This window comes from Branchiostoma belcheri, unplaced genomic scaffold, assembly GCF_001625305.1.
Source record: "Branchiostoma belcheri isolate BF01 breed outbred unplaced genomic scaffold, Haploidv18h27 scaffold56, whole genome shotgun sequence".
NCBI classification, from domain to species: domain Eukaryota; kingdom Metazoa; phylum Chordata; class Leptocardii; order Amphioxiformes; family Branchiostomatidae; genus Branchiostoma; species Branchiostoma belcheri.
This window is the reverse complement of record NW_017804198.1, coordinates 1523457-1550333: the sequence shown is the minus strand read 5'-3', so window position 1 is coordinate 1550333 and position 26877 is coordinate 1523457. Positions and strand designations below refer to the sequence as shown.

At 40.3% G+C, this 26877-nt stretch overlaps 1 protein-coding gene across 1 annotated transcript; it reads left to right on the top strand.

Moving 5' to 3' along the window:
* The first annotated feature begins 176 nt into the window (after window positions 1-176).
* On the top strand, window positions 177-25448 carry LOC109481578 (polycystic kidney disease protein 1-like 2). The gene is given in 23 exon segments (XM_019784171.1): window positions 177-217; window positions 1571-1691; window positions 2375-2454; window positions 3845-4087; window positions 4641-4856; window positions 6016-6056; window positions 6522-6778; window positions 7196-7305; window positions 8556-8768; window positions 10272-10379; window positions 11168-11346; window positions 12282-12347; window positions 13530-13637; window positions 14406-14619; window positions 15057-15183; window positions 16941-17128; window positions 17762-17839; window positions 19477-19707; window positions 21279-21447; window positions 22275-22457; window positions 23331-23669; window positions 24256-25076; window positions 25078-25448. Coding segments are annotated over 22 exon segments (4119 nt in total). The 5' UTR covers window positions 177-217; window positions 1571-1609; the 3' UTR covers window positions 25144-25448.
* The last annotated feature ends 1429 nt before the right edge of the window (window positions 25449-26877 follow it).

The following is a 26877-nucleotide window of genomic DNA, read 5'->3' as shown; positions in this document are numbered from 1 at the left end:
TTCTGTGCATAACATAGTGTGCTGTTGATGTCCTAAAGGTTGGATAGTGCTAATGCCAGCATTGAAATGTTTTGTTTTCTTTTCTGTACAGGGGCAGCCTGTGGATTTTGATAGCCTGTTACAGATACCGCTGCAGGATGTCAATGCTGTCATGGACCTTTCATCCCTGCTAGTTATGCACACTGCCGACCTGGAGAAACTCTCCAATGATGATACAGTAGGATAATTTACTTGGTTTGAGCTTTTGTGAGGGAGAATGCAATAGTCTTCAAGTAGTGATGATCAAATCATATACAGGGAACAACTTGTAGCTCTTATCATTTTGAAATGAAAACCCAAGTTTTATGTTGTTTGGAATTGCCACAGTTCTGTATTTTTTCTTTGAAAAAATTAATGAAAAGGGCATTTAAACATGATGACAACATGCATGTGGTACCAAAAATTACTTTTGGGAACCTACTATTCAGTACAACCCCAGTTCTTTGTCATTCTTTTTTGGTAAAACAGTAACAACTCAAATCATCAAATTAGCCACCCCTGGTACCTTAAGGGTTAATAAGGCCACTCTGATTTAATTTTATGGCTGACATCCTCTGAAGAGACCCAAACTAGTGTGCACGGGTGAATAAAAAAAGTCCAGCTGCCCCAAAAATGTAGCTAAACCACGGGAATACATTCAAAGCTGGTATTGTGAATTGCAGTTACTTAGCGACTTTTACGACAAGCCTGCACATGCGCCTTATTGTTGCTGACTACCATGGACATAGGGAGGCTGGTACTCAGGCAGGCCAGAGCCTCGGAGGAGGTTTTTTGTTTAAGAACAGGCGAAAATCAATGTGCGCGCGGATGTCATCGATAAAATTAATTCGGTGAGGCCTAACCTATCTTGGAGTGTGTGTGGTGGAGCCATGTAAGGCCTGGTTATTTTCTATAACCATCAAATAAATTGCAGAGTGAGTGGAGGCAGAGTTTAAAATGTGTTTATCCGGAGATGACCAGACCCTATGATACCATGTACATTAAGGAATAGGCGGGTCATTAACATTATTATCATATAGCCTATCCAGACTTTATGATGTTGCAAACATAGCGACTAACCCTATGACACCATGTACATTAAGGAATAGGCGGGTCATTAACATTATTATCATATAGCCTATCCAGACTTTATGATGTTGCAAACATAGCGACTAACCCTATGACACCATGTACATTAAGGAATAGGCGGGTCATTAACATTATTATCATATAGCCTATCCAGACTTTATGATGTTGCAAACTTAGCGACTAACCTCCGTAGGGCATTATAAGGACTGCATGTTTACAAATTGTAGGCTCAGTGTTGACAAGCTTTGTCAGTATTAGTGTAAGTCAGCTTCCTGTATACCTGTGCATGTTGCTCATTGCATCCCTATTACTGTTATACTTCATTTATATATTTCCTTCTTGTAGTTATTATCTTTAAAATGCAAATAAATGAATTGTGATCCTCTGGCTTATCAGCCCTTTCTGTTAGCTACATTTCCTTGCGAAGGTCAGGTACAAGCAAATGTTTTCTTTCTTGCCTCAGCTGAAGGTTGCGAGAGGTCTAGAAAAATCAGCAGAATCCATGAAGATGATGGTGGAAAATGACAAAACTGGTAGTACCCAAGTGAGCAACATCAATACGGCATCTGCAACCATTTTCACAGGTGTGTGGAAATAGAAACATTATATCCCATGGAATGAACAGCAATACTAATAATAATAAAAATTATTTGTTTTCAAGACAAACGGATGTAATGTCAGGTGCTAGTGCTGAACTTCCATTCACACTGACTATCCTCCTAGTGACTTCACACTGGTCCTGTCCCTGGTGCTGAACTTCCATTCACACTGACTATCCTCCTAGTGACTTCACACTGGTTCTGTCCCTGAACTTCCATTCACACTGACTATCCTCCTAGTGACTTCACACTGGTCTTGTCCCTGAACTTCCATTCATACTGACTATCCTCCTAGTGACTTCACACTGGTTCTGTCCCTGGTGCTGAACTTACATTCACACTGACTATCCTCCTAGTGACTTCACACTGGTCCTGTCCCTGGTGAGAATTCTATTTCGAGCACGTCCGTCAAAATCAGCGCGGGAAGGGCCATACCGACTGCCTTGAAGGTACTTGGGGGGGTTTACAAGAATTTTGTATAATATCACTGCTGCCTAGTCCAGTCTCAGTGTTAAGTTGCTGATTCATTTACTTTTTGGGATTCAGAAAAATAGTCTGTACAGACCCAGAACAATAGTATTGTTTCTGCTTTTGAGTATGTTTTAATACAGTATTGTGTGTACTTGTGAAATAAACCATTGATACATAATTTTTGCCCTTCTCTGTAGGTATGGCAATCCTGATGGAGTCTACTTCAACCTCTGACTTGGATGTTGAAGGGTCCAACTTACAAGAGACAACTGAACTTGTAAGACTTGGTCTTTATAGATCTGATATAGAATTATAATACATCAGTCATGCTGTATTTTGTGAATAGCCAATTTTACTATTATTAATTCAAATTTGCTGTTCCAGTAGTGATATTTGCACAATGGGACTGATTTTAATCTAATTGGTAATTGTATTATCATAATGGTAATTATGTTGCATAATACTGTTGATGGGTGAATGTAATGAATGTATATTGCTATATTAGGTCACACTGACTTAATTTTATGGATGACATCTGCGCGCGCATTGATTTTCGCCTGTTCTCAACAACAACAAAAAAAAAGATCACCGAGTCCACCGAGGCTCTGGCCATGCTCTAGGCCTGGGTATTTCATTGTAGTTATCGACAATACATAGGTGGGCACCCAGGCTACCGAAGCTCAACGACTCAAGAATTCTGTACAGTTCATTAATTCCGCAAAAAGCCAACGTGTACCGGCTTGTTACGTCGCTAAGTACTGCCGCAAATTCACAATACCAAATTTGTCTTGACGTGGTTTAGTAGAATTTTTTTATTCGCCAGCACGCACTAGTTTGTGGATCTTCAGCGGATGTCATCCATAAAATTAGGATGGTGTGGCCTTATTGTATGTTATTGTTATTGTTGAGAAGGCCATGAACATGATCATGAAGACTAGTGGTGTGCCCTCAGACCCACCACTACTGGGTATTCTAATAAATTGGTATCATGACTTGCACAAATTTTTAATTCCAAAGTCTTTGTGTGTATGTAATATCATGCAGTGTCATGTTAAATGCTTGGTGCACCTGGTACAACATTACACATGAATAAGGATGTCTAATGGCTTGGTCACAACCAGCCGTACGTGCTTCTGCGTGCTGTCTACGTGCAAAAACGTGGACAAACGTAGGGCATCCGTGCGTAGTGAGTACCACCTCCGTACGGAATCCTACGGATTTGAAAGCATGCAGACACGCCGTAGAACTTTAAGTGCATGTAAAACTTTTTCTGCGTGCGGCCTGTGGATTCACCACCTGTACGTGCAAGTACAGGCGACGCGCGTGCCTCATACATGTATGTACCGTACATAAGACGCACGTGTGAGTACGGCCTCCTTACGGTAAAGTTGTAATCGCACAGAGATCGTACTCACCACTTGCACAATGAACGATGCACGCAACCGCTCACGGCCAGACGTAGCGTGCAGACCACACTCTTACACCTTGCGCAACCGTGCGAATGACGTGCGTCAACGCCACTTCCCCACGTTTTCAGAAAAATTGTAGCAGACGTAGCCTCCCAAAAAGCATGTACTGCGGGTTGTGACCAAGGCTTTACATGGGCACACCAATATAAACCAGAATTCTGCACATAGCGCTAAGTCTCATACCACTTTTGTTCACAGAACAATAAAACAGTCGGCACAGCTTTCAAGGCCATCAGCAATGTGCTTCACATGTACGACACCCTGATGGCAGCTGATGGGGCCGGGAGTGCCTCACTTGAGATGTCATCGCTTCATGCCAAGGTCCAGAAGGAGCCTTGTCAAGTTGGCCAGAAGAAGGTGTTCACAGTCAATGACGTCCTCTTTGTAGTCCCAGCATTCAACCTCCTCAGCAACAGTTGTGAGGATAGCTTTGAAGTGGAGGTGAATGCTTCTTTTACATAAGTCCCTTATGAATTTTAGAATCTACTTCCAGTTTTAAGTGCTATCACAGACGGACTGTTATTGAATTGTTTCTGATCAATTCTCCTAAACATATTGAAAGAAAAGATGGCAGGAGAGACAATCCAATACTTTTTTGCCACATTTCAGGCTAAGGACAGGTCACAACAAAACAAGATGAACAGAGACAGTTACAAAATGAATTTAAAACGAACTTAGTCTATCGTTATAGAAAGTTAACTCAACTTCTGTTCCAGTGAGTAGACTAAGTATATTCCTCAATCAGTGACTCTTTTGAAAGGCAGAAACACGTACCTCCAAATTTTCGATGTCCACTGTACATCTTGATCACGGAGTGACCTACATTGTAGTCTCGTGAGAACATGAGACTAGGTCAAGACTGATAATTCTGATAAGTAAAAACTACCTGACTGATGAACCTGTTCAACGAACTTCTATTCCCTTTTCAGTTATTGTGTCACCATGCACTCACCAGGAATATTGTGTTCTTCCCAATACTGTGCAATGTCTGCAGGTAATCAACTCGGACTTCAACCCTTTCCGGTACGCGGGAAACTCCCCTGACGTAGATTCGGAGGTGGCAGGCCTGACAGTGTGGCAGGGATGGGACAGACGCCCGGTGCACGACCTCCCAGAACCTGTGGACATGATCATCCCCAGGGACAAACAGCGCACAACAAGTTCTGTGTTCAAGTACACAGGCAGGGTCAGCAGCAGGGATGACATCCTTGTGAGCACGGTTTCTCCATCCGCCTGTATCTATATTGAATGAAAGACCTTTATTGTATGTTTGTGCTCTAACAAGCTAAGTACAGGTCATGAATAAGCGGGGAAAAGAATACAGCAATGACACTTAGACATACTATACAATAATGTGATCTATATTTACAGGCTCGACTTCTCACTTCTTGACGCAGTTAAAGATGTACAAACATATTGAGCTAATGATACATGGTTTGTCAAGTTTGTCATTTCAAATTTTTTTATTTCTGTCTAAATGTCTAAAGCTTGGGAACTTATCTATCACATAAGTATAGAGGGAATCCCTCTCATTTCTATGTAATGTGCAGTCAACTACAAAATGGTATTCATCTTCAATATTATCTACATTGTAGATTACAAAATTGGCAGATCCTTTGCTGTAGAGGAATGCAATTGTGTCTGCCTTTTTCTATGTGGAGTTTTGTGATGACTGTTCTATGTCGAATGTTAACTTTGTAATTCTCACTGACAGATATTTTTCCTCATGGTAACTATTTTTTAGTAATCTGTATGTTCGTAATTTGTTGTTGTTACGAATTTCTGATATCAGATTCTCCTATCATCAGAACATCAGCACTTGAAGTGGTGAAAGTCCTTGGGGTGATTCTTCAAGCCAATCTCAAGTGGGACAGCCAATCTCAAGTGACATCATCAGCGTGCAAAATACCTGGTTGCCCAAATTTTTCTTGGGGCAACCTATTTTTGAACCTAGGTAGCCCAGTGTGCTACCTGAATTTTAAGAATGCCCTCCCCCCCCAAAAAAATCATGCCCACTTGGCTTGCACCACTGTATCCGGCAGATGCTTTTTAATTTTAGGTTTAAAAATACACACTTGACCTGCTGCCCAGTCCAAGTCTATATAATCAGTTCAAACAAGAGCCTGCAGAGTTATACTAGGTCAGTAGTTGATGCCTCATTCATTAAGCAAATTTGTGTTGCAGAATTTTTGGCAAGAGTTTCAAAGAACTGTTTTGATGACCTAGATGTACCCAATGAGATGGTTTTATTCCATATAGTGTTCACTTGTGTACACTTGTACTAACACCATGACTGCCTGTGTGCAGGTTCATATATTTACAATATATGTATGATTGCCTGTGTGCAGGTTGTCCGCTTCCAGCCCAAGAGGACCATGACTGCACTCACCATCCTACTCAACATCAACAGCAACATCAACAGCAACAGCAACCCAGCAAGAGCACCAGCAACAGAAACAGCAACAGCAATATCACCAGCAAACCAGCACCAGCACCAGCAAACATCACCAGCAACATCAACATCACCAGCAATCCAGCAACATCACCATCAACATCATCAGCAAACATCACCAGCAACATCAACATCATCAGCAACCCAGCAACATCATCAGCAACATCATCAGCAAACATCACCAGCAACATCAACATCATCAGCAACCCAGCAACATCATCAGCAACATCATCAGCAACATCACCAGCAACATCACCAGCAAAATCACCAGCAAACATCACCAGCAACATCACCAGCAACATCAACATCATTAGCAACCCAGCAACATCATCAGCAACATCACCAGCAAACATCACCAGCAACATCAACATCACCAGCAACACAGCATCATCACCAGCAACCCAGCAACATCACCAGCAACATCACCAGACAGCCAGACCTGGACCCGCCACACATGCAGCTGGTGTGGCAGAGAGCATCCCCGCCGACTGCGAACAGCTTTAAAGCTGCCAGCTGGACAGCTGTGCTACCTGTTCCACAGGACCAGCTGTATACACTACAGCTGCAGCACACATACAACAATACAATCCTAACATCCCACCCGTACTCCTGGCTTCTGCCACCCGAAGCTCTGAATCTTACGGAGTCGGACTTACAAAACAACACAACTTTCTTCTTAGGTATGACCTTGTTTGCATCTACTGTAACAAGGAAATCGGTGATGGCATCTTTCACCCCTTACCATAGTGCTTTGCCACCCTTCCAATCCCACAAAGATAACAGCTACAATGAGGGCATAAATGTATTCTAATGCTGCATAGTCTTTAGACCTAAGACTCTTGCCATTAAGACTTACACTGTTTGGCAGCAACTACTTCGAAAAAGTAGACTAAGTGGAACTCAACAAGGAAGAAGTAAACATACAACATGTAGTTGACTTTAAAATTCACATTGTCTGTTGCTTAAAGATGGACATGACAATTAGCTAACAAAGTTGGGACCTAGAGTTAAACAGCAAGTTCTTCCTTGTCCGTTCTCTATTGCTCTAGATTGGGCCAAATGGACAACTGTGGTATGAATGGTTTATTTTCCTGCAGGTGTGAAGTATGCTGGAGAGGACACCAGTATCACTGTGTCTATATTGGAAAGTGCATGTGTCTACTTTGGAGAAGACTCATCCCACCAATGGGAAGATGACGGTTGCGAGGTAAGTGTTGAATGTAGATCATTGACATTTTATATACCAATGGTCTCCCATGCTCTATGCAGACTGCAGAGCATAGGGTTTGGTGCCCATGTCCATTTCCGTAGCCCTTGGGTGACACACAGTTGTGCAGGGCACTACAGCAGGGGCCTAGTCCGCTGGTAGTTCTGTGTGTTTGACCTCAGTCCCACACTCTTTCTTATATGTGCTGAGTGTTAAGCAGAGAAAGAAGTGTGTACCATTTTTAAAGTCTTTGGTATGACCCGGCCAGGGTTTGAACTCACGACCTCCCGGTTATAAAGCGAGCACTCTACCAATTGAGACTTGCACCATACCAATGGAGCAACATTTAATCATATTTGTTTTGTAGCTTCTTAAATCATTTAGCTAAGTAATGTAGACAGAAAAGACACATATCACCCATAGATACATGGAGCTAGAACCAGCATGTAAGCTACCATTTTCAGCCAATATGTCATTGCATTTTTTCCTCACTATCAGTATGCTATGGGATACGGTTGACTTAACTTGCTACATTAAAAGAATGACCAGAAAATTGAAAATCCAGGTTTGCCACCCTGAAATTGTATTGGATGCTTTTAAGAGCTGTACAGTTATCCTTTTATTGTTCATTTAGTCCAACCCGATGAAACTATTCACAGATGATGTACATGTACAGTAGTCTGATCATTTTGCTGTTTCACTTTACCAGTTTATTTATTGATTTTGAAATGCTGACTAGACACACCTGTCAAGCAAATGCACTCAGATCTGGGTTGGCTGACGGTCAGAGAGAGGTTCGCTACCAGTACTTTAAATATGTCTTTTTTAGAATTCTTAACAGTCACGAACCCAAAAACATCTACAGCTCCATTGTTCCCGTCCATTCTACCCACAAGTATTCAACTAGATTTGCCAATTCTTGCAGTTTCAAACTACCTACTAAGTAACCAAAAACAAACAGCAAAAAGCGAACATTTCTCTACTGCGCCATTAATCTATGGTCTAGTATGGAACACCCTGCCACCCAGTATCAAAACACTGACCAGTCAACATTAATTCATAAAGGCCATCCACCAGTTGTACATAAGTTGATCGTTTTGTTTAAACCTAATATATAATTTGTGATGATTATGTATGTTGATTCTCTTTTAATTTGTTGTCAGTATGTTCATATGTTTATATGTTTTGAACCCTGGAAGACTAAGTCATGGACTAAAGGGTATCGAAATAAACAAATTTGTTCTTAACAGGTGGGCCCACTTTCCAACATGACACACCTCCACTGCCGCTGTGACCACCTGACCAAGTTTGCCGGGTTTGTCCCGCCCAATCCTATAGACTTCACGCCAAGTGGAAACATTTTGGAGAACCCGATAGGACTCATCTTAGTCCTGACTGTGTTTGGTCTGTTCCTGATCGGATATCTGATGGCGAGAAAGGCAGACAGACTGGACCTGACTAAGGTTAGGAAGTAGAAATCTGTGCATTTTATGATACAGTCAAACCTGTAGAAGTGACCACATCTATAAGGCCAATGTGACCCAATGTATCAGTGATACCCTTCAATAACTTTTCCCATTGACACTCACTCACTCACTCACTGTCAGGTTTATCGTCTGTTGTTCCCCATCTTCCGATGGTAAGACGTGCTTGCACAATACATCTGGGGCTTGATGGCAGCACGCCACTTGTCTCTGTCCTGTGGGTTAGTATAATATCCTGTCTATTATTAGGTGACCACCTGCACATAAAGATAAACCAGATTTTATCAATCCACAAAGTCTGATCTCTCTGGGCAGTTTTTTTATTTGTCCCTCTAAACGCTTCCAGTCAAACATAATTTGGATTTGAATTGATTTGAATTTCCTTGATCATGGTAGTTTAACCATTGGTCATTGAAATCATTGAAAATTATCATTGATCATTGGAGATCACTGGATATTATTGAACCATCACAGAAAGGCTGTTGAGAGATTGGTGGAATTTTTGGATGCTGAATGGTCTGTGAAAGGCATCGCCTCTGTGGAACCGCTTATAAGTAATATTTAAATAACTGAAATGATATCAGAGCTCAAAATACAACCTGCATATGCTGAAGTTAGTGCAGGTAAAAATGGAGTTGTGCACCTGGTATTTCTGATGTAACCTGCACCATCCCAGCCTGTATTTGGTACATATTTAGTGTTCTGTACTGTTTGCTACCAGCTAAATCTACAAGCCACAATTTGATTCTGGAAAAACAATTTAATTCCGGACTCCGGGCCAATAACTCCAGAATAGAGCTGTGTACCTAAACAAATTTTAGGTACAGGTACAGGTACAGGTACACAGGTTTAGGTACAGGTCCGGACCTGAACCTGTACCTGAACAATTCGACCAATTTATATGGTCTTCTGAACTCCTTCAATAACAAAAAAACATAAATAAACTTGATAGTTAAGGTTTATTCTTTGTTTATGGCGAATGCTCAGATAAAATATAGGCAAAACTAAGTGTTTTGTTTTTATGAACACGCTGTCCTTACACAGGGACCCATTGTTAACCACCTTTATACACATTTGAGGTCACAAATAGGCATAAAATTGGTGTGAAATTGTTTAGGTACAGTACCGGTACTGAGGGAGTAGGTATTTTGGACCTGTACCTAATCAATTTTTCCGGTACAGTATCGGTACTGCGTACCGGTACACAGCTCTACTCCAGAATGCTTTACTTGATTGAGTTTATATTTTTCATGAGTATATTTTTCATGAGTACATACCAGAGGGTGACAAGTATGCGGAACGCATCAATTGGTCCCTTTTTTTATTATTAAAAGTGGTGCAGGTACATGTAACATGGTGCAGGTCATTTCCAATGTTACCTCCAGGAGTGCAGGTATGCAGAAAAAGTATTCTTAGCTCTGCTGTATAATATTATTTTTTTGTAACTTTTTGGATGCTCTTATCTCGCCATGTACAATGTAGGTGGGTGTGACCACACCAACCTGTCATACATTGAACCCTGACCCTGACTGTCGTTACATAATCACCGTCTACACTGGCTTTCGCTTGGATGCCGGTACCACTGCACAGGTTTGGTGCTTTATATTTGTCAAAGAAAGCATAATTCAGGTTAAATCAGACAAAATGTAGTGTAGAGTCCAATTGCAATCTATGAACGTTACAGGCATCAGGGATTTGTCAATGTACTTGGAACATACTTTTTTTAAATCAATGTACTGTATGCATGACTGCATGGGAAATAAAAATATATTAAAAGATTCATAATCAGGGAGAGGATATACTTACCTTGGCCAAGAAGGTAACAAAATATGTTTCCAGAGGCGTTCATGTGTCTGTCTGTAGTGACAATAACTCAAGAAGGCTTAAATGGATTGTCTTCATACTTGGTAGGTGGGTAGGTCTTGGTGAGACCTAGAAGTGATTAGATTTTGGGCCCCCTGGCAGCTTGTTGTGGTACTGCAGCAGAACTTCCGGTTTCCGGACTAACTACACAGAGTATGGTAGATTGGACAATGCAACCTGTAGACTCATGCATGCAGTTTCATTTCTTCAAATTTTCTTCAATCTTTTCCTTTGGAATTGATTTTTGTATTCTAATTATTAGTATTGTTTCTCCAAAACTTTTTTTGCAATTTACGGCCAATCTTGTGAAACACTTGTCAGGGAGGGAATTCCAAAGCCGTACGGGGAAAGAAACTGTCACTGTAGAAAGCTTTCAAACAAGGAATTTGGACAGTAAAGTTGTGTGAGCTAGTAGAGAACCTAGTGGAACGCTTAAAAGTTCTGAGAGGTGGAACTAGTTGGGTGAGTTCTGCAGAGCAATGACCATTAAAATATATGTAAAATGTTGAACACAGGTTTCCATCACTGTGTTTGGTTTCCGTGATGAGAGCCAGCCCCTGGCCCTGCAGGACGGCCGCCGTCAGCTGTTCCAGGGCGGCAGTGTGGACTCCTTCCTGGTGTCCTGTGAGAACCCCCTGGGACCACTCACACACATCCATGTCTGGCACGACAACTCCGGCCACAGCCCAGCATGGTGAGCCACAATGGGCCTATCACATTATTACGTCACAGTTTGTTTACCTGTTCTAAAGAACACTCTAGAACGGTCAGTTAAAGAATAGAGATCATTTCTAAGTCAGGTATGTTTGAATTTTGCTGCATCTAGTTTGTTGACACAGCATTACATGACTGTCGTAATGGGTGATTTAGTTGTGACATTAGACGAAAGTAAAACTGTATTAAAGGCCTTATATCAAGGCTAACGCTACACAAACACACACCGCGCTACACACTCCTGTACAATATAAATGTTGATTGACCGGCATTCATTGCGGTAAACAAACTGTGACGTGATAATGTGATAGGTCCATTGAAATTGAATTGTCACAAGACTCACAACTATAAGTCTTTTATTTCTTGTACAGGTAGATTTCTTCATTTTCCTCATCCATCTTGTACTTGGAAGCTGTATTGCTGCTCCTGTGTTTATTTCAGATGTACAGTATATGATTGTTTTGATATTTGTTTATGCATGTTTTTGATGAGAGGGTTTAGATGTTTTTGTGTTGTGTGCAATTCTCATGAAACAAATACGACCCTAAAAAAGTAACTTAGGAGAGTTCAGCTTTAAAAGATGTTTTGACCAAGGAAGAAGTTTCTTTGACTTGACGTAACTTTGCACAGACTGACAGTCTGTCAGCATTAGTACGCATTCATATAGTTAACAACATCATCCAGACTGAGTCATCCATTTCACATTATACCCTGTCACATTATGATAATAGTTAGAATATTGTCACAAATATATTAGATTGTCTTAGATAAGATGTACATTGTACCTGAATTGATAGAAAGATAGAATGATACAACTACCAGCTCATAGAAATATGAGAGAACCAAGATAGAATGATAAAGATTGAATGATAAAGAGAAGAAAGATTTTTACAGTTCTTCTGGTTAACGTTGCAGGTACCTGAGTAAGGTGGTGATTCAACATGTGACCTCAGGACAGCTTGACTATTTCATCTGTAACAAGTATGCAGAATTTACAGAAACTTTTATTGCATGTCAAAGTATTACAAGAGATACTGTCAGTATTAGTTGTATTATTTCAAGTATCCTTTATGCACACTAGTGTAAAAACGTGAGTCCCAACTCTACTATTACGACTAACTTTTCTGGCGACATTGAGTACTGTCATTGTATGTACTATTTCTTAAGGAGTGGAAAGAGGTTTCATGATGTCTGATTCAGAGGTTCATGCTCAAAGCAATACTGTAACAAAATCACATAAAATGGATTGATTTTGTGGTGGAGAGGCAGTTCAAAATAAAACCACCACAAGTTTAATGGTAAACACAAGGTACTACTAGTATACTAGATATTCTCTCCCAAAACTTTCGACTATGGCCAGTCACTCTGGTCTTCCTCAGTAGATTGACACTGGTCCAAAGCTCTGGGTGAGAACATCTACCTTTTGTGTTGGAACCAATTAAAGTTTTAGCTTTAAACATGACTGGGTACAGTTGCTACCAATACAGATGAACTTTCATTAGATAATAGATGTGTGACTGTATAAAACCATCACAAATATGACAAAGGCCTTGTTCATATAAAACCACCTGAACCGCAATTCGGGTAACTCGCATTCCTCATGCACATCTGGTACACTTGCCATACATTCCTTGCAAACTGTACCCGATCAAGATTCTCCGAAACTGCATTCATTGTTGTTTGATGAAAACACGTAAGGTAGCGTGTTATTAATGTCAGAGGTCAACGACCTGCTTCCTGGTTCCCCCCTCCCAGTGTACATTGTACCTCGGCCGAATGCCAACGTGGTCCCGCCAGAGGCGGTGAAGCTCGCCCTAGAATGGACACATTATTTGACCATTACTGCTCTTTAAGTTGCTGCCACGTAAAATTTGTTATTGCATATAAATAAAAACATATCACCCCATAATCCATGACTAGGCAAAGTTACATTGAAATCACATTGCGTTCAGAAGGAAATCGCGATGCAGAAAAACCGATTCGAAAACACCTCTAGAAGTGGTTTGGGATTGAGGCGCTTTCAATGTGATTTGGAGCGTTCAGATGGGGCCACTTGAAACCGGCTTCGGGGGTAACCACATGTAAAGTGCCTTCACTGACTTCATATGAACAGGGCCATTATAAGTCTACTGTAGTTATTAAACTGATTGTCCTTCCCTACAGGTGGCTAGCTCTAGATGAAGATGACGGCAGAATCGACCGTATGGTCTTTGTTGCCTCCCCAGACGAGATGGCAGCCATCTCCAACCTCATTAGCGAAAGGGCTGCAAAGTGAGATTATAACAAATAATTATCCAATTGACAAGTTTTATTACACAAAAATTATAACGGATACAATGTGTAGAAAATTACTATAATTTACTAATTTCAATAATTACAATATGACAATTGCCTGTCTAATTTTGCTATTCTGTCAAAAATAGAGAGCAGGCAAAACATGCTTAAGTTATAGGAATATGATGGTCAGTTGTGAGAAGCGAGAAGTCAAATTTACTTTTTTTTTTAGTAATTTAGTTGTGTAAAAATATTATTTATAATTATAGTGCTAGCTTGATCATGTGAATGTATAGTATTACATGTCTAAACAGTCATAAAATATTATAAATTTACAAGCTATTCTTCCATTTGTGACCTGTACCCAACCCAGTGGGTATGTACATGTACCATGTACAGTAAAGATCTTCATTGATTTATTCATTAATCCTGTAGCTAGTGCAAGGCTATCTGTCCAGTCTTATGCAACTTGTACTGGTGACTGCTACTCTGTCCTTGAGGTGGTATGCAAAACAGACTTTGCTGTACATTCTGTTTACAAACTTTGCTGTACGTACTGTTTGCAAACTTTGCTGTACGTACTGTTTACAAACTTTGCTGTACATACTGTTTACAAACTTTGCTGTACATAATAATGTAACTGTTTACAAACTTTGCTGTACATACTGTTTACAAACTTTGCTGTACGCACTGTTTATAAACTTTACAGTACATACTGTTTGCAAACATACTGTGTTTACAAACATACTGTTTACAAATTGACAGGGACTTCCATGACGGCCACCTGTTCTTCTCCGTGGTTGGTCGTCCTGCCCGCAGTGCCTTCACCCGCACCCAGCGGCTGTCATGCTGTCTGTCTGCGGTGTACAGCACCATGCTGACCAACATCATGTTCTTTGGGCAGGGGGACAACTTTGACCCCCCGCAGCCCATCCGCATCATGGGAGTGGAGATAGAACCTCCAGTGTCCCTTCCACAGGTTTGTCTATGAATTACACACTACTACATTGTACATTGTACATTTACCTTACACCTTACACCAGAGTTTGGCATCTCTGTGATACTGATATACTTTATAAAGTGTTATATTAGGGTTCTAATGCTCCAAATGTGCGCTTTGTTTTTATTAATCACATTTTATAAAGAGGTGGACAGGAGTAATAGCAAAAAATGTACGCGAGGATTTTTGAATATCTTTAAAAGTTAATGATGAATTTTTTTCCGTAATTTTTAGTTGCCCCTTCTGTGAGAAGCCCTGGGCAACACATAAAGCAACCCAGTGCATCTGCCTTGCGTATATTTCTAGATTGAACACTCATCTACACTGACTCTTGTTAAAGAAATTGCCATGAACCTATAACAGTTTGGTTGGTCGCTATTATGTATGTCATGACTGTATGATTCTGTTTTTCTCAGATCATGATTGCAGTCCAGAGTGCAGTCGTCATTGTCCCCCTCAACGCCCTGATTGTACTGCTCTACAGGAACGCTGCTCCCAAACCAAGCAGCAAACCAGTCAGAAAACATGCTGAGGACACAAAAGGTTAACAAACTCGGAAATTGTATATAATGATTCAGGGCTCGAAATTCAGTTTTTGGAATAGGTGCACTGGTGCACCCAACCTAAAAAATTAGGTGCACATAAATTTTTTTGGGTGCACCATATAAAACAAAACCTAATTACAGATCTTACTGCTTCTCTTCTGGGCTTGAATCCAAAATGGGAGCTAACTTCAAAATCTTTAACAAGTACTTCAACAAAGACTTTATTTTCAGACACTTGGACGACAACAATATCCTGCATACTATTATACAGTTGGTATGTAAGAAAATACCTACAAAAATATTTGGGTGCATCAGTGCACCCATAGAAAACAATTGGGTGCACGGCTCCAATTTTGGGTGCACTAAGGTGCACATGCACCCAGTATTTCAAGCCCTGATGATAGACCACAGCACAGCTTAATTAATTTCCAAACCAGGGCCCAGCCAAGCTGTTTATATGAAGGAAAAATAAACAATGCATGTCAAGAACAATATACAGTCTGTGACAAATGGTGCTCATGAATGATTTTTTTTAACATTGTGCATTTTGTTGTCTTTTATATAATTACTTTTTGTTTCCAAGAACTCGGGTAACCTATTAAACTGGGCCTTGGGTTGAGGATTTTATTCCTGTATAAATGCAGCACTAATTTGAAGTGTCGTGAAATTTGGCAATATAGCATTGTCTGTAAATACATTGTAGCTTGTGATTTGAGTTTTTTGAGACAAACATGTACTATAGGACTAAATGATAATAGAAGAGTTAAATTAGATGTAATCTATTAAATTAGATGGTATCTGTTGGTAACTAAAAGTCGCTCTTACTAGTGATTTATAATGTCTTCATGCTGGTGAGAAAATCTTTGTTTTCAACTTTTCAACTCCAACTGGTCCTTGCAGATATCAAATCCCCAGACACTGAAAAGGGAACAGGACGCCGTCTGCCATGGTGGGCAGCAACTGTGGGTGAGTATACAGTCAATTATCTCACATTGTAGAGCTTTAGGCGACATCAGTCTAATTTTCTTGGTCCTCAGACATATATTTACTGGCAAGGGTTAACTCAGTTTAACTCAGGCAACTGGATAGAATTTGAAAACTGCCAGTTTCAAGTAGCATCCACTACTCTTCATCTGTAGTTTTTAATAGTTGTTGCCATACATGATTATTGTGCAAGAAAGTTCATCTTTCCGTCCATCCATTCATTCATTCATCCATACCCACCCACCCATCCATCCATCCATCCCTCCATCCATACCTATCCTTCCTTCCATCCAATATTGTGTTGAAGAAAATGCAGATAAAATGCTACTAAGACATAGCTATATCAGTGCAAAACATCCTAGACATTCAACAGCCACATTATACACTTGAAACAAAAATTGCTGTTATTGGACATGCTTTCAGCACCAAGGACAGCAACCAGATTTCTGCTGGCCATCACATAATGCCTCCTAGTGTTTGAAAGTGGTACTGCAGTCTCAATAGCCTTAGTCTTCCATGCATCCTTCCATCCATCTACCCGTCCATCCATCTACCCGTCCATCCATCCGTCCGTCCATCTGTCCGTCCATCCATCCATCCATCCATCCATGTTATGGCTTATACTTTGTTACACTTATACTTTTATACCAATACATGTACCAGCTAAAATACACTGTCATCCATTCCTGTATAGATGCATATTATGATATACTAGTAATGTTTTAAAATCTGTTTAAAACTCGGTTTCTGTTCATTCATTCATGTTTTCAGCTGGACTGCTGGTGTTCGCTGTCAGTTTTGTGGCTGCGTACTTCACGGTCCTGTACACGCTGAATTTTGGGCGTGAGAAGGCGGAGGCGTGGTTTACTGCCTTCATCACGTCCTTCTTCACAGACCTGATCCTGATCCAGCCAGTCAAGGTGCTGACTCTCGCTGTCGTCCTGGGGTTACTCATCCGGGTAAGGATGTTTCCTGTTTTTATTATGTTTACCGAAGGAAAACATTGTTTTTACTCAGTTTCTTCCTCGTCTTCTTCTCCAAACAGTGACTCTGACCTGACCAATGACATGATTTGTTTACGTCTGTCACCATAGTGACTTGTGTTGTGATCTTTTTTTTATCAAACCTCTTAAAAGTATGCAAGTTAGTCAGGGGCTGGTCATGCACAGTAATAGGTATTTAATTACAACTTAGGTACAACGCTCAGTGAAAAAAACATCCCTCCATCCATCCACCAATCCATCCATCCACCAATCCATCCATCCATCCATCCATCCATCCATCCAACCAATATTGTGTTGAAGAAAATGTAGATAAAAGGCTACTAAGACATAGCTATATCAGTGCAAAACATTCCTAAACATTCAACAGCCACATTATACACTTGAAACGAAAATTGCTGTTATTGGCAATGCTTTCAGCACCAAGGACAAAGCAACCAAAGATTCCTGCTGGCCATCACATAATGCCTCCTAGTGTTTGAAAGTGGTACTGCAGTCTCAATACCCTTAGTCGTGCAAAAATCCATGGACTTTGGCCATTTTTAGTTGGTGTGAGCTTCAGTATTTTTGACATTTGTGTGTTTGTCTCAGAAACCTACAACAGAAGATGACCCACCGCCTACAGAAGTGGCAGGTGATGAAGAGTACCTACAGGCTGTGGTTGAACAGGTGAGTGTGGAACCTTCAAATGCCTGATCATCATGCATTAAGCAAGGTGGTTTTGTTGTAAAACATTGAACTTTATTCCATCACACAGTTTGGAAATATATCAAATTTTCAGCGACCACTGTCGCCTTCATCAGGATAATTAATGACCAATCACTTCACAACGTGATCTCGCGAGAGTTACAGTTTACAAACACGCATTAAGGAGGCCGTATATATCAGAGATGGTGGATGATATAAACTCCCTGGCACTTTTGATCAATTGCTTATGTCACGTATCAGTAAAGTCTCGTGTGAATAAGGTCACGTGTTTGTAAACTGTAACTCTCGCGAGATCACGTTGTGAAGTGATTGGTCATTAATTATCCTGATGAAGGTGACAGTGGTCGCTGAAAATTTGATCTCTAAAACTGTGTGTTGGAATAAAGTTCAATGTTTTACTTTGATTACTACCAAGTTGAACACAGAATGATGAACTTTCATGATAAGTTGGTTTTGTGGTTAGGGTTCAAGGTTCTGGGTTGAAATCCCCAACAAGCCTCAATGTTTGGATCTTTGGAAAGGTAAATATACTTTAAGTTACTAATAGTCTATTTCCTCATTTCACTCAGGTGAAAATTAGAAAAAACAAAGAAACTGGCAATGATTGAGAACCCCAAATGTATGTTGGGCAAGCCTACTGGTACATGTACATGTATCATTCTGAAACATGGCCTGAAAGAACAGTTTGGAAGCCACATTTAATGAGTTATAGTTAAAAATACATGTAACATCATAGCATTTCACTACACGCAGGCATGGTATGGTGGATTTTAGTTAATAATTTCACTCATCTGTCACATCTACATTGATTTGATATTTTGTATTGTAGACTGGCTCTGGCTACATGTATTTATTGGTGGAACCCAAAAATGAAGCTTTTTTGGAGTCAAATATAAAATGATGATGAAAATGTGCTTACTAGAATTAGCAGTAGATGTTAATATCAGACAGACTTCCTCCTCCAGTATTATATATTTTGTTTTGCCGTTTTGCCTGTAACGAAATTGTCCATTGACGACATCAGCTGTCATAAACTCAGCATCAAAACAGGAAGGCACAACTGCACACCTCTGGAGCAAAGAATCTGCCAATTTTGTAGCTCAAACAAAGTAGAAGATGAAGTCCACTTTGTTATTGGCTGTCGTTTATATAGTAATGAAAGAAATTATCTTTTTAGATATATTGCAAGTACGTTTCCATACTCCCAATACTTGACTAATATTGAAAAATACATCTTTCTTATGCGCTTTGATCATCCTGTATTAAACAAACCCATTTCAAATTATATTTTTAACATTACAAAGAAACGAGAAGAAGCCGAACCTCTGTATTAGTGTAGTTTTAGAGCTGTTTGTTCTACAAACATGTATATTATCTTTTCATCTGTTCACCTGTACTTAGCCTGATAGGGCATGAATGTACAATAAAGGTTATTCCAAAAAGCAGTTACTCAAGCAACTGGATATGATTTTAGAAACATCAAAAAACATTTCCAAAATCATATCCAGTTGCTTGAGTAACTGCTTTTTGGCGTATCGTATTACCTGGATGTCTAACCTTCATCAGCGAATAAAGTTTATTATTATTATTCATGACAGCCCACTGCTGAAGTGGGTGCTCCAGCCCCCCTGGCTGGTGAAACCCTGACCAGAGACAGAGCTAACCGTGTCAGGAGGAAGAGGTGCCGCCACATCCTGCGGGAGATGGTGGTGTACGGCCTGTTCCTGTCTGTTCTCATGCTCATGTCCTACACTGAGAGGAGCAGCCTGGCCTTCTACATGAACAACTCCATCAGGAGTGCTCTCCAAGGCACTGACACAGTCACACAGGTCGGTACAAATGGATCAGGACACACTGACTTCATTTTATGGATGAAATCTTACATGTATGCAGACCAAAAATGCAAGAGGGAAAAAAGAAGAATTTAGCAAAAAATTCTGCTAAACCACAAACACATATAAAAGGTGTGTTGGATAGGGAATATGTAGCTTCATTTTTGTAAGTTTTAACCAAAGGTTTTATATCTGTTGATTGCAATTTTGTAGCACCAAAACTGTGTCATATACAATCATGTACTAAGCACGGCAAGGAACAAACTAAAGCACTCAATGTATTGGCCCTTTGCCCCTCTATTATTTGGATGCTGCCAGGCTCTGACCCATTCTTGGTTATAGTAGCTGTTTCTGCTCCCTCTACATGTAGTTCTATTCCAGTGTCATATTCTTCTTCTATCCAATTTTAATGTCATTTTTCCCCAAAACCGGGGTTAGACGTGCTTGCATCAAATGCAAGTCCTTTTTTGGAGAAAGATTTTTACGGCAGGATGCCCTTCCTAACGCCAACCCAAACCCTAGTAGGGCCCAGGATCCCTCTAACTGAGGGGGGAAATACGTGTTAAAGGAGTACTAACCTCCAGAAGGGGGTGCTATATTCCGACAGGCATTAATTTCAGGAAGTGAAAAATGCATATTACTTTACAGTATACAATTAAATGCCCATTTTGCGCGCAAGTCTTAAAAAGCATCGAATCCAGGACAAACTCTCCAAATACCCTCAAAACGATCCCAGAATACACCACGCTACCCCATTGGTGTCTATGTTTTGAACAAAAAGTTACGTTATAGACTTTATTTCAGGGGCGATAAGAAAAATTCCTACCGTTTTGTGTTCTTTGGTATCTTACCAACCATTGCCTTTCTTTATGTCCTTATCGCCCCTTATTTATGCCGAAATATAGACGATGAAAAAAAACGGCGTAATCTAATTATATTTTCCATAAGTGGCGTAATCTAATCATTTGTTCAATTAATACTTACATGCAAATAAGTTGAGAAAATCAAAACACGCAGGATGAAACCGGCGCTCACTGCATTAGACATCCTGATACAATAGTATTCAGACCACAGGTCAAGCAAAGTAAAGCAAGTAATTTCTCAATAATCAGCTTGTTAATGTGCTTGTCTCCTACCATTTTCGCTGAAAAATGTTTATGTTGACTTGAAGTGTATGAGGATTGCGTAATCCAGAATTCCTGGATGTATCGATTGTGGTTCAGCATGGGGAAAATTTATATTGATGTCGCTTTACAAACATGCGCCGCGCAAGTCGTTTAAGCGAAATTATGTAAAAAGTCGGCTAGTTATGTATTCATTGCAGCATGATGTATCGGAAAATCGCACTTCCTTCTGGAGGTTAGTACTCCTTTAAGTGCCTTTCCCAAGGGCACAACGTCTGGGTGCATGTCCGGACATGTCTGGGTCCAACCCTGGGGATTGAACCTGGGTCTGCTTGCTTGACAGTCGGATGCTCTATCCACTACACCACACAGATGCCACAATTGGATTTGATATTTCAACCAATCTGATGATTTGTGGTCCTGTGGCTTTCTGTTTTTCCCCAGATATCTGACCCTGCGTCCTACTGGACATGGCTGGAGCAGGATGTCCTGCCTGCTGTCCACAGCCCAGCCTGGTACAACGGGAGGCCGTGTGAGGAACACCTGACTCTGTCTGAACACCTCACACACGCCATCTCCCCCTTACAACTACGACAAATCCGCATCACACAAGGTTTGGGTCTTCCTGCATATCAGCTTTATGCCATTTCTTTTAAGTTGTAGTACATAATTTGACTTCTGTATTCTGTATCAGTATAGCCAGTATAACCATCCTTTGGCGTAACACACCAGCAACACACTTGAATTACAATTAAGTTTAGATCTGTTTTGCTAAGTTTTGCTTATTTCTTATGGTATGACTTAAGAAATCCTTTTTTAGATTCATTTAGTTACTAGGAAGCAGTATATTGCCATTAGTCTGAAGCTAGACTGGTGTATTGACATTACCTGAACCTGATGAAACTATTTATGGATCCATGTCATTGCATCTGAGTTACACTTGATTCTGACTCCCTTATTGTTGGGACCTGCTACCTCCAACCTGGGGACAGTCAACTCGACGTGAACTCAGAAACCTTACAAAATGGACTCTCCCTATCACACGTACAACAAGATGTAACAACACCCCTTTACCATCCCTCTTAAGACTGTTGAATGAAACGAAATGATTTTGCTCTTAATAATTATAATAAAATTATTAAATGTCTCTGATATATCTTGTGCAATTTTTATATGAAATAGTTAAATGTAATTTTTATATGTTAAGTACCAATGTGAATGAGATGAGCAAAATTTGAATTTTACTAAGCTAAATGTACATCATATCGTGTAAATATTTTTCAATGTGCAATTCTACTACAATTGGACTCTGAGATTGTGTAGTTGTTAACGTTTTTAAAATGATTGTACATCTTTGAACGCAATTCAGCTTTCTGCTGCAATGTTCGTGATTTTTAGCAATAAACCATTTTGATTGATTGATTAATTGATTATTCCCAGAACAAGACTGCACCGTTCCTGATGCCATGGCTCACATTGCAGCCAGTTGTCTGGATGAGTACACTACAAGTAGAGTGGACACAGGCAGCTACAATGGCAGCTGGGGGGTGGCAGCAGATCATGACTACAGTACTGACAACAGGACCTCACCATGGGACTACACGTATGGGGATATCAATAATGGTTAGTCAGTTGATTTGATTAAAATACAAATGATATCCATGTGCCCATGTATTTTTGTCCATTTCCAAAATAAAAGTTTACCAGCCTCCAACTACATGTAGGTGTAAAAATGAACTTGGGGTTGATTGGGAAGGAAGGGGAAGGAAAGGGTTGAGCTCTGCCCTCCAAAACCGCACCCTAGACACAGTGGATTATCAAACCATTGCCCCTGCAGCCTCAACAAAGCTATGAGATTAAATTGCCTTTAAGTTCACATCACAGTGCTTGAAATTCATTTTTGGGAATAGGTGCACTGGTGCACCCAACCTAAAAAAATTGGGGGCACAATTTTTTTGGATGCATTGTATAAAATAAAGTCAATTACTAGTATAATAGTAAAACCTATTTACAAACCTTCTGAGCTTCAATCTGAATGTTTCTGACACTTACATGACTGTATAGATGTCAAGATATGCTGTATACTAGTATACAGGGCTTGAAATACTGGGTGTATATGTACTATAAGTGCAGTTAAAATTGCTTTGCAGGTATTTTGGACTACCTGCACCTAACGTGCACTTGGCCATGTACAATGTACTGTTAATATTATACAAAATTAATGTATGTTTTATTTGCTGCATTCACCGTTTCCACCTATGAAGTTAAAAGAAACAATGACAATTTTGCCTGTAGTGGTGCAGCCACTGTACAGGTGAGCAGAAAAAAGGATTTTGAGACCTGTATAATTATAAATTATGACGAAAATGTATATTTGGGTGCACAGGTTCTCCCACAGGAAAAGAATGGGTGCACAGGTCCAATTTTGGGTGCACTATACATATACATGTAGGTGCACATGCAATATTTTGAGCCCTGACATCATAACCTGCCCAGGTTTCCTGCATGTTGGGGAGCACGGTGTGTACCCTGGAGGTGGTTACATCGCCACCCTGGGCAGCACGCTGAAAGACAGCCTCAAGACCCTGGCACATCTCCGCTCCAATGACTGGCTGGACAACCGCACCCGGGCGGTCTTCACGGAGGCGGTTCTCTACAACCCTCACGCCAACCTCTTCGCTGTGGTCACCATGACGACAGAGTTCCACATCACCGGGCGTGCCTCCATGGCAACAGAGCTGGTGATCTTCAGGATCCACCATGAAGGCCAGGTCCTGCTGCTGGTCCTGCGGATGGGCCTGATGGTCTTTCTGCTCTTCAGCCTCGTCAGAGAAGGTGTGTCTTACAGTTATAAATCTTGAAATATCTTTTAGTGTTCAATACATTCTTGACAACACCATTATTATCTCTGCTAAGGTTAATATAAAATAATTTAACATGTTTTTGGTATTATTTGAGTGTGTGTGTGTGTGTATGTGTGTGTGTCTGTCCTAATCTGTCTGTGAGTCTGTCTTTAAACACAGACAGTTGCAAAGACAGGGGGGCCCGCAAGCCCTTTTCCGTAGAGCGTAATCGGCCATTTTAATTCTACATAGAGCGTAGACGGACCGCTCTGATATTTTTGCGTAGAGCGTATTCGGCGTTTTAATTATACGTAATGCATTGTAGCCACTTGGAATTTATCGTAAAGCGTGATCGAGAGGTTTCCGAATTCAGCGTAGAGCGTTATCCAGACCCCCTTTGCAGGCCCTCAGACAGTAATAGTTGCATGGTTAGAGCTGAATTAGATGTTAATCTAATGTATGTACAGTTGCAAGAGAAACCAATGACTGTAAATCTCAAACTTCATGAATTGTGATACTTATCTTGATCTACTTATCTTGATGTTCCCTGTTTTAACCATTTTCTTTCTCCCATCCAGTCCTGAGGTTCAACACACACCTGTTTGCTTACCTGAAGGACCCTTGGAGCTGGCTGGAGATGCTGATCATCTCCACAGGCATGGCCGCCATGGGGCTGTACTTCCGCGCACAGGGCATGACAGACGAGGTGTCAGGACACCTGCGGGAGGGTCCCACCCTGTTCCACCTGTACCGAGCAGCTGCCATGTGGTACCAGGTGTACACGTACCTGCTCGGCATGCTCACCTGCTTCACCTTAGTCAAGTTCATCCGTCTTCTCAAGTTCAACAAGCACGTCAATGCACTGCTTTACACCATGAAGAAGACAGCAAAACCGCTCATCAGCTTCTTCGTCACAACAAGCATCATCTTCACAGCGTTCGCACTGTCAGCTAACCTCATCTTGGGTATCACCATCCCGGGGTACAGCAGCTTGCTGGGCACGTACACAAGCCTGTTCAACATGATGCTGGGCTCGTTTCAGTTCACCGTTTTGGAAGAGAGCTCCCCCGTCTTTGGCCCCGCCATCTTCCTGTCCTTTCAGTTCACCGCGCAGTTCATCCTCCTGTCCATGTTCATGACTATCATCATGGACGTGTACATGGAGGTGAAGGACAGTGAACCTGAGGATGTGGGAATGGCTGCCTTCCTGTGGGAGGAGGTGTGTGGGGTGGTACACAAGATTAAATCAGCCGCAAACAGGCGTAAAACACATCAGCCAGCTGCCAGGCAACACCCTGAGTTCACTCAGCTGGACCAGATGCACCAACTGTTAGAGGAGCTGGACAGGGACAAGAAATGTAGAGAAGAGAGGCAAAGAGAAGAGAGATACAGAGAAGACAAGACAGAGAAAAAACAGGGACAGAATGGTCCTGTACTCTGAGGCTCCTGGGTTGTGGTTTGTGTGAACCTGTACATGTACTGTTGGTAAAGAAGCTATGTCATAATTTATCACAACCAGACAATGTATACAATCACAATGTATCATAAACACACCAGATATGAGAAATGTATCATAATCAGATACTATTGTATGACACCAGATATGAGAAATGTATCATAAACAGATGCTATTTTATGACACCGATATGAGAAATGTATCATAAACAGATACTATTTTATGACACCGGATATGACAAATGTATCATAAACCGATACTGTTTTATAACACCGGATATGACAAATGTATCATAAACAGATACTATTTTATGACACCAGATATGACAAATGTATCATAAACAGATACTATTTTATGACACAGTGAGATATGACAAATGTATCATAAACAGATACTATTTTATGACACCAGATATTGCAAATGTATCATAAACAGATACTATTTTATGACACCAGATATGACAAATGTATCATAAACAGATACTATTTTATGACACCAGATATGACAAATGTATCATAAACAGATACTATTTTATAACACCGGATATGACAAATGTATCATAAACAGATACTATTTTATGACACAGTGAGATATGACAAATGTATCATAAACCGATACTGTTTTATAACACCGAGATATGACAAATGTATCATAAACAGATACTATTTTATGACACCAGATATGACAAATGTATCATAAACAGATACTATTTTATGACACAGTGAGATATGACAAATGTATCATAAACAGATACTATTTTATGACACCAGATATTGCAAATGTATCATAAACAGATACTATTTTATGACACCAGATATGACAAATGTATCATAAACAGATACTATTTTATAACACCGGATATGACAAATGTATCATAAACAGATACTTTTTTATGACACAGTGAGATATGACAAATGTGTCATAAACAGATACTATTTTATGACACCAGATATGACAAATGTATCATAAACAGATACTATTTTATGACACCAGATATGACAAATGTATCATAACGAGATATGACAGTCACCCCAAAACCAATGCAGCAAACTTTCGAACATCTTGTATAACATGATTGTAAAATTATGCTGCAGGTGACTCCAAGATAGTTGCAGGCAGACAAAATACCTGACACTGGAAACAAATTTTGCTGATTAAAGCATGTTCTACCTGTGGAGTACCTTAACTACCAAGTAAGCAAGAACTGTCATCCTAAAGGGTGACACCGGATGGATTTAACGGACACAAACCAGGCTCATCTCATGGACAATGATTCACGGATCTGTAAATATGTGTGTGCATGGCCAGCTTAATTAGTTTAAACATAAGTCAAGTGCCCATCAACATACATGTACTCAACCTTTCACCTCTAGACAAGAATGTCCAATTTTGGCAAAATGTAATGTTGATGGGTTACTTTGTAAAATTGTATAGCAATGTAACTTAATTACTTTTATGTTGATATGTTTATATTCTGTAATGTTACATTATTTTGTGACAGTATGTCCGTGTGTGTGCATGTAACGTTGTGCGTGTGTGTGTACATGTGTATTAACATGTGTGTAATATGTATGTATGTATGTAGGCTTGTGTATGTATTTATGTATGTATGCATGTGTGTGTGTGTTTGTATGAGTGTATACATACAGTATTGTACAAAGTACAATGTATGTGTGCAATCTTGTTCCTGTGTATTTGTGTGTATATGTGTGCCTTGTGTTGTGTACGTATGTGTGTGTATGTG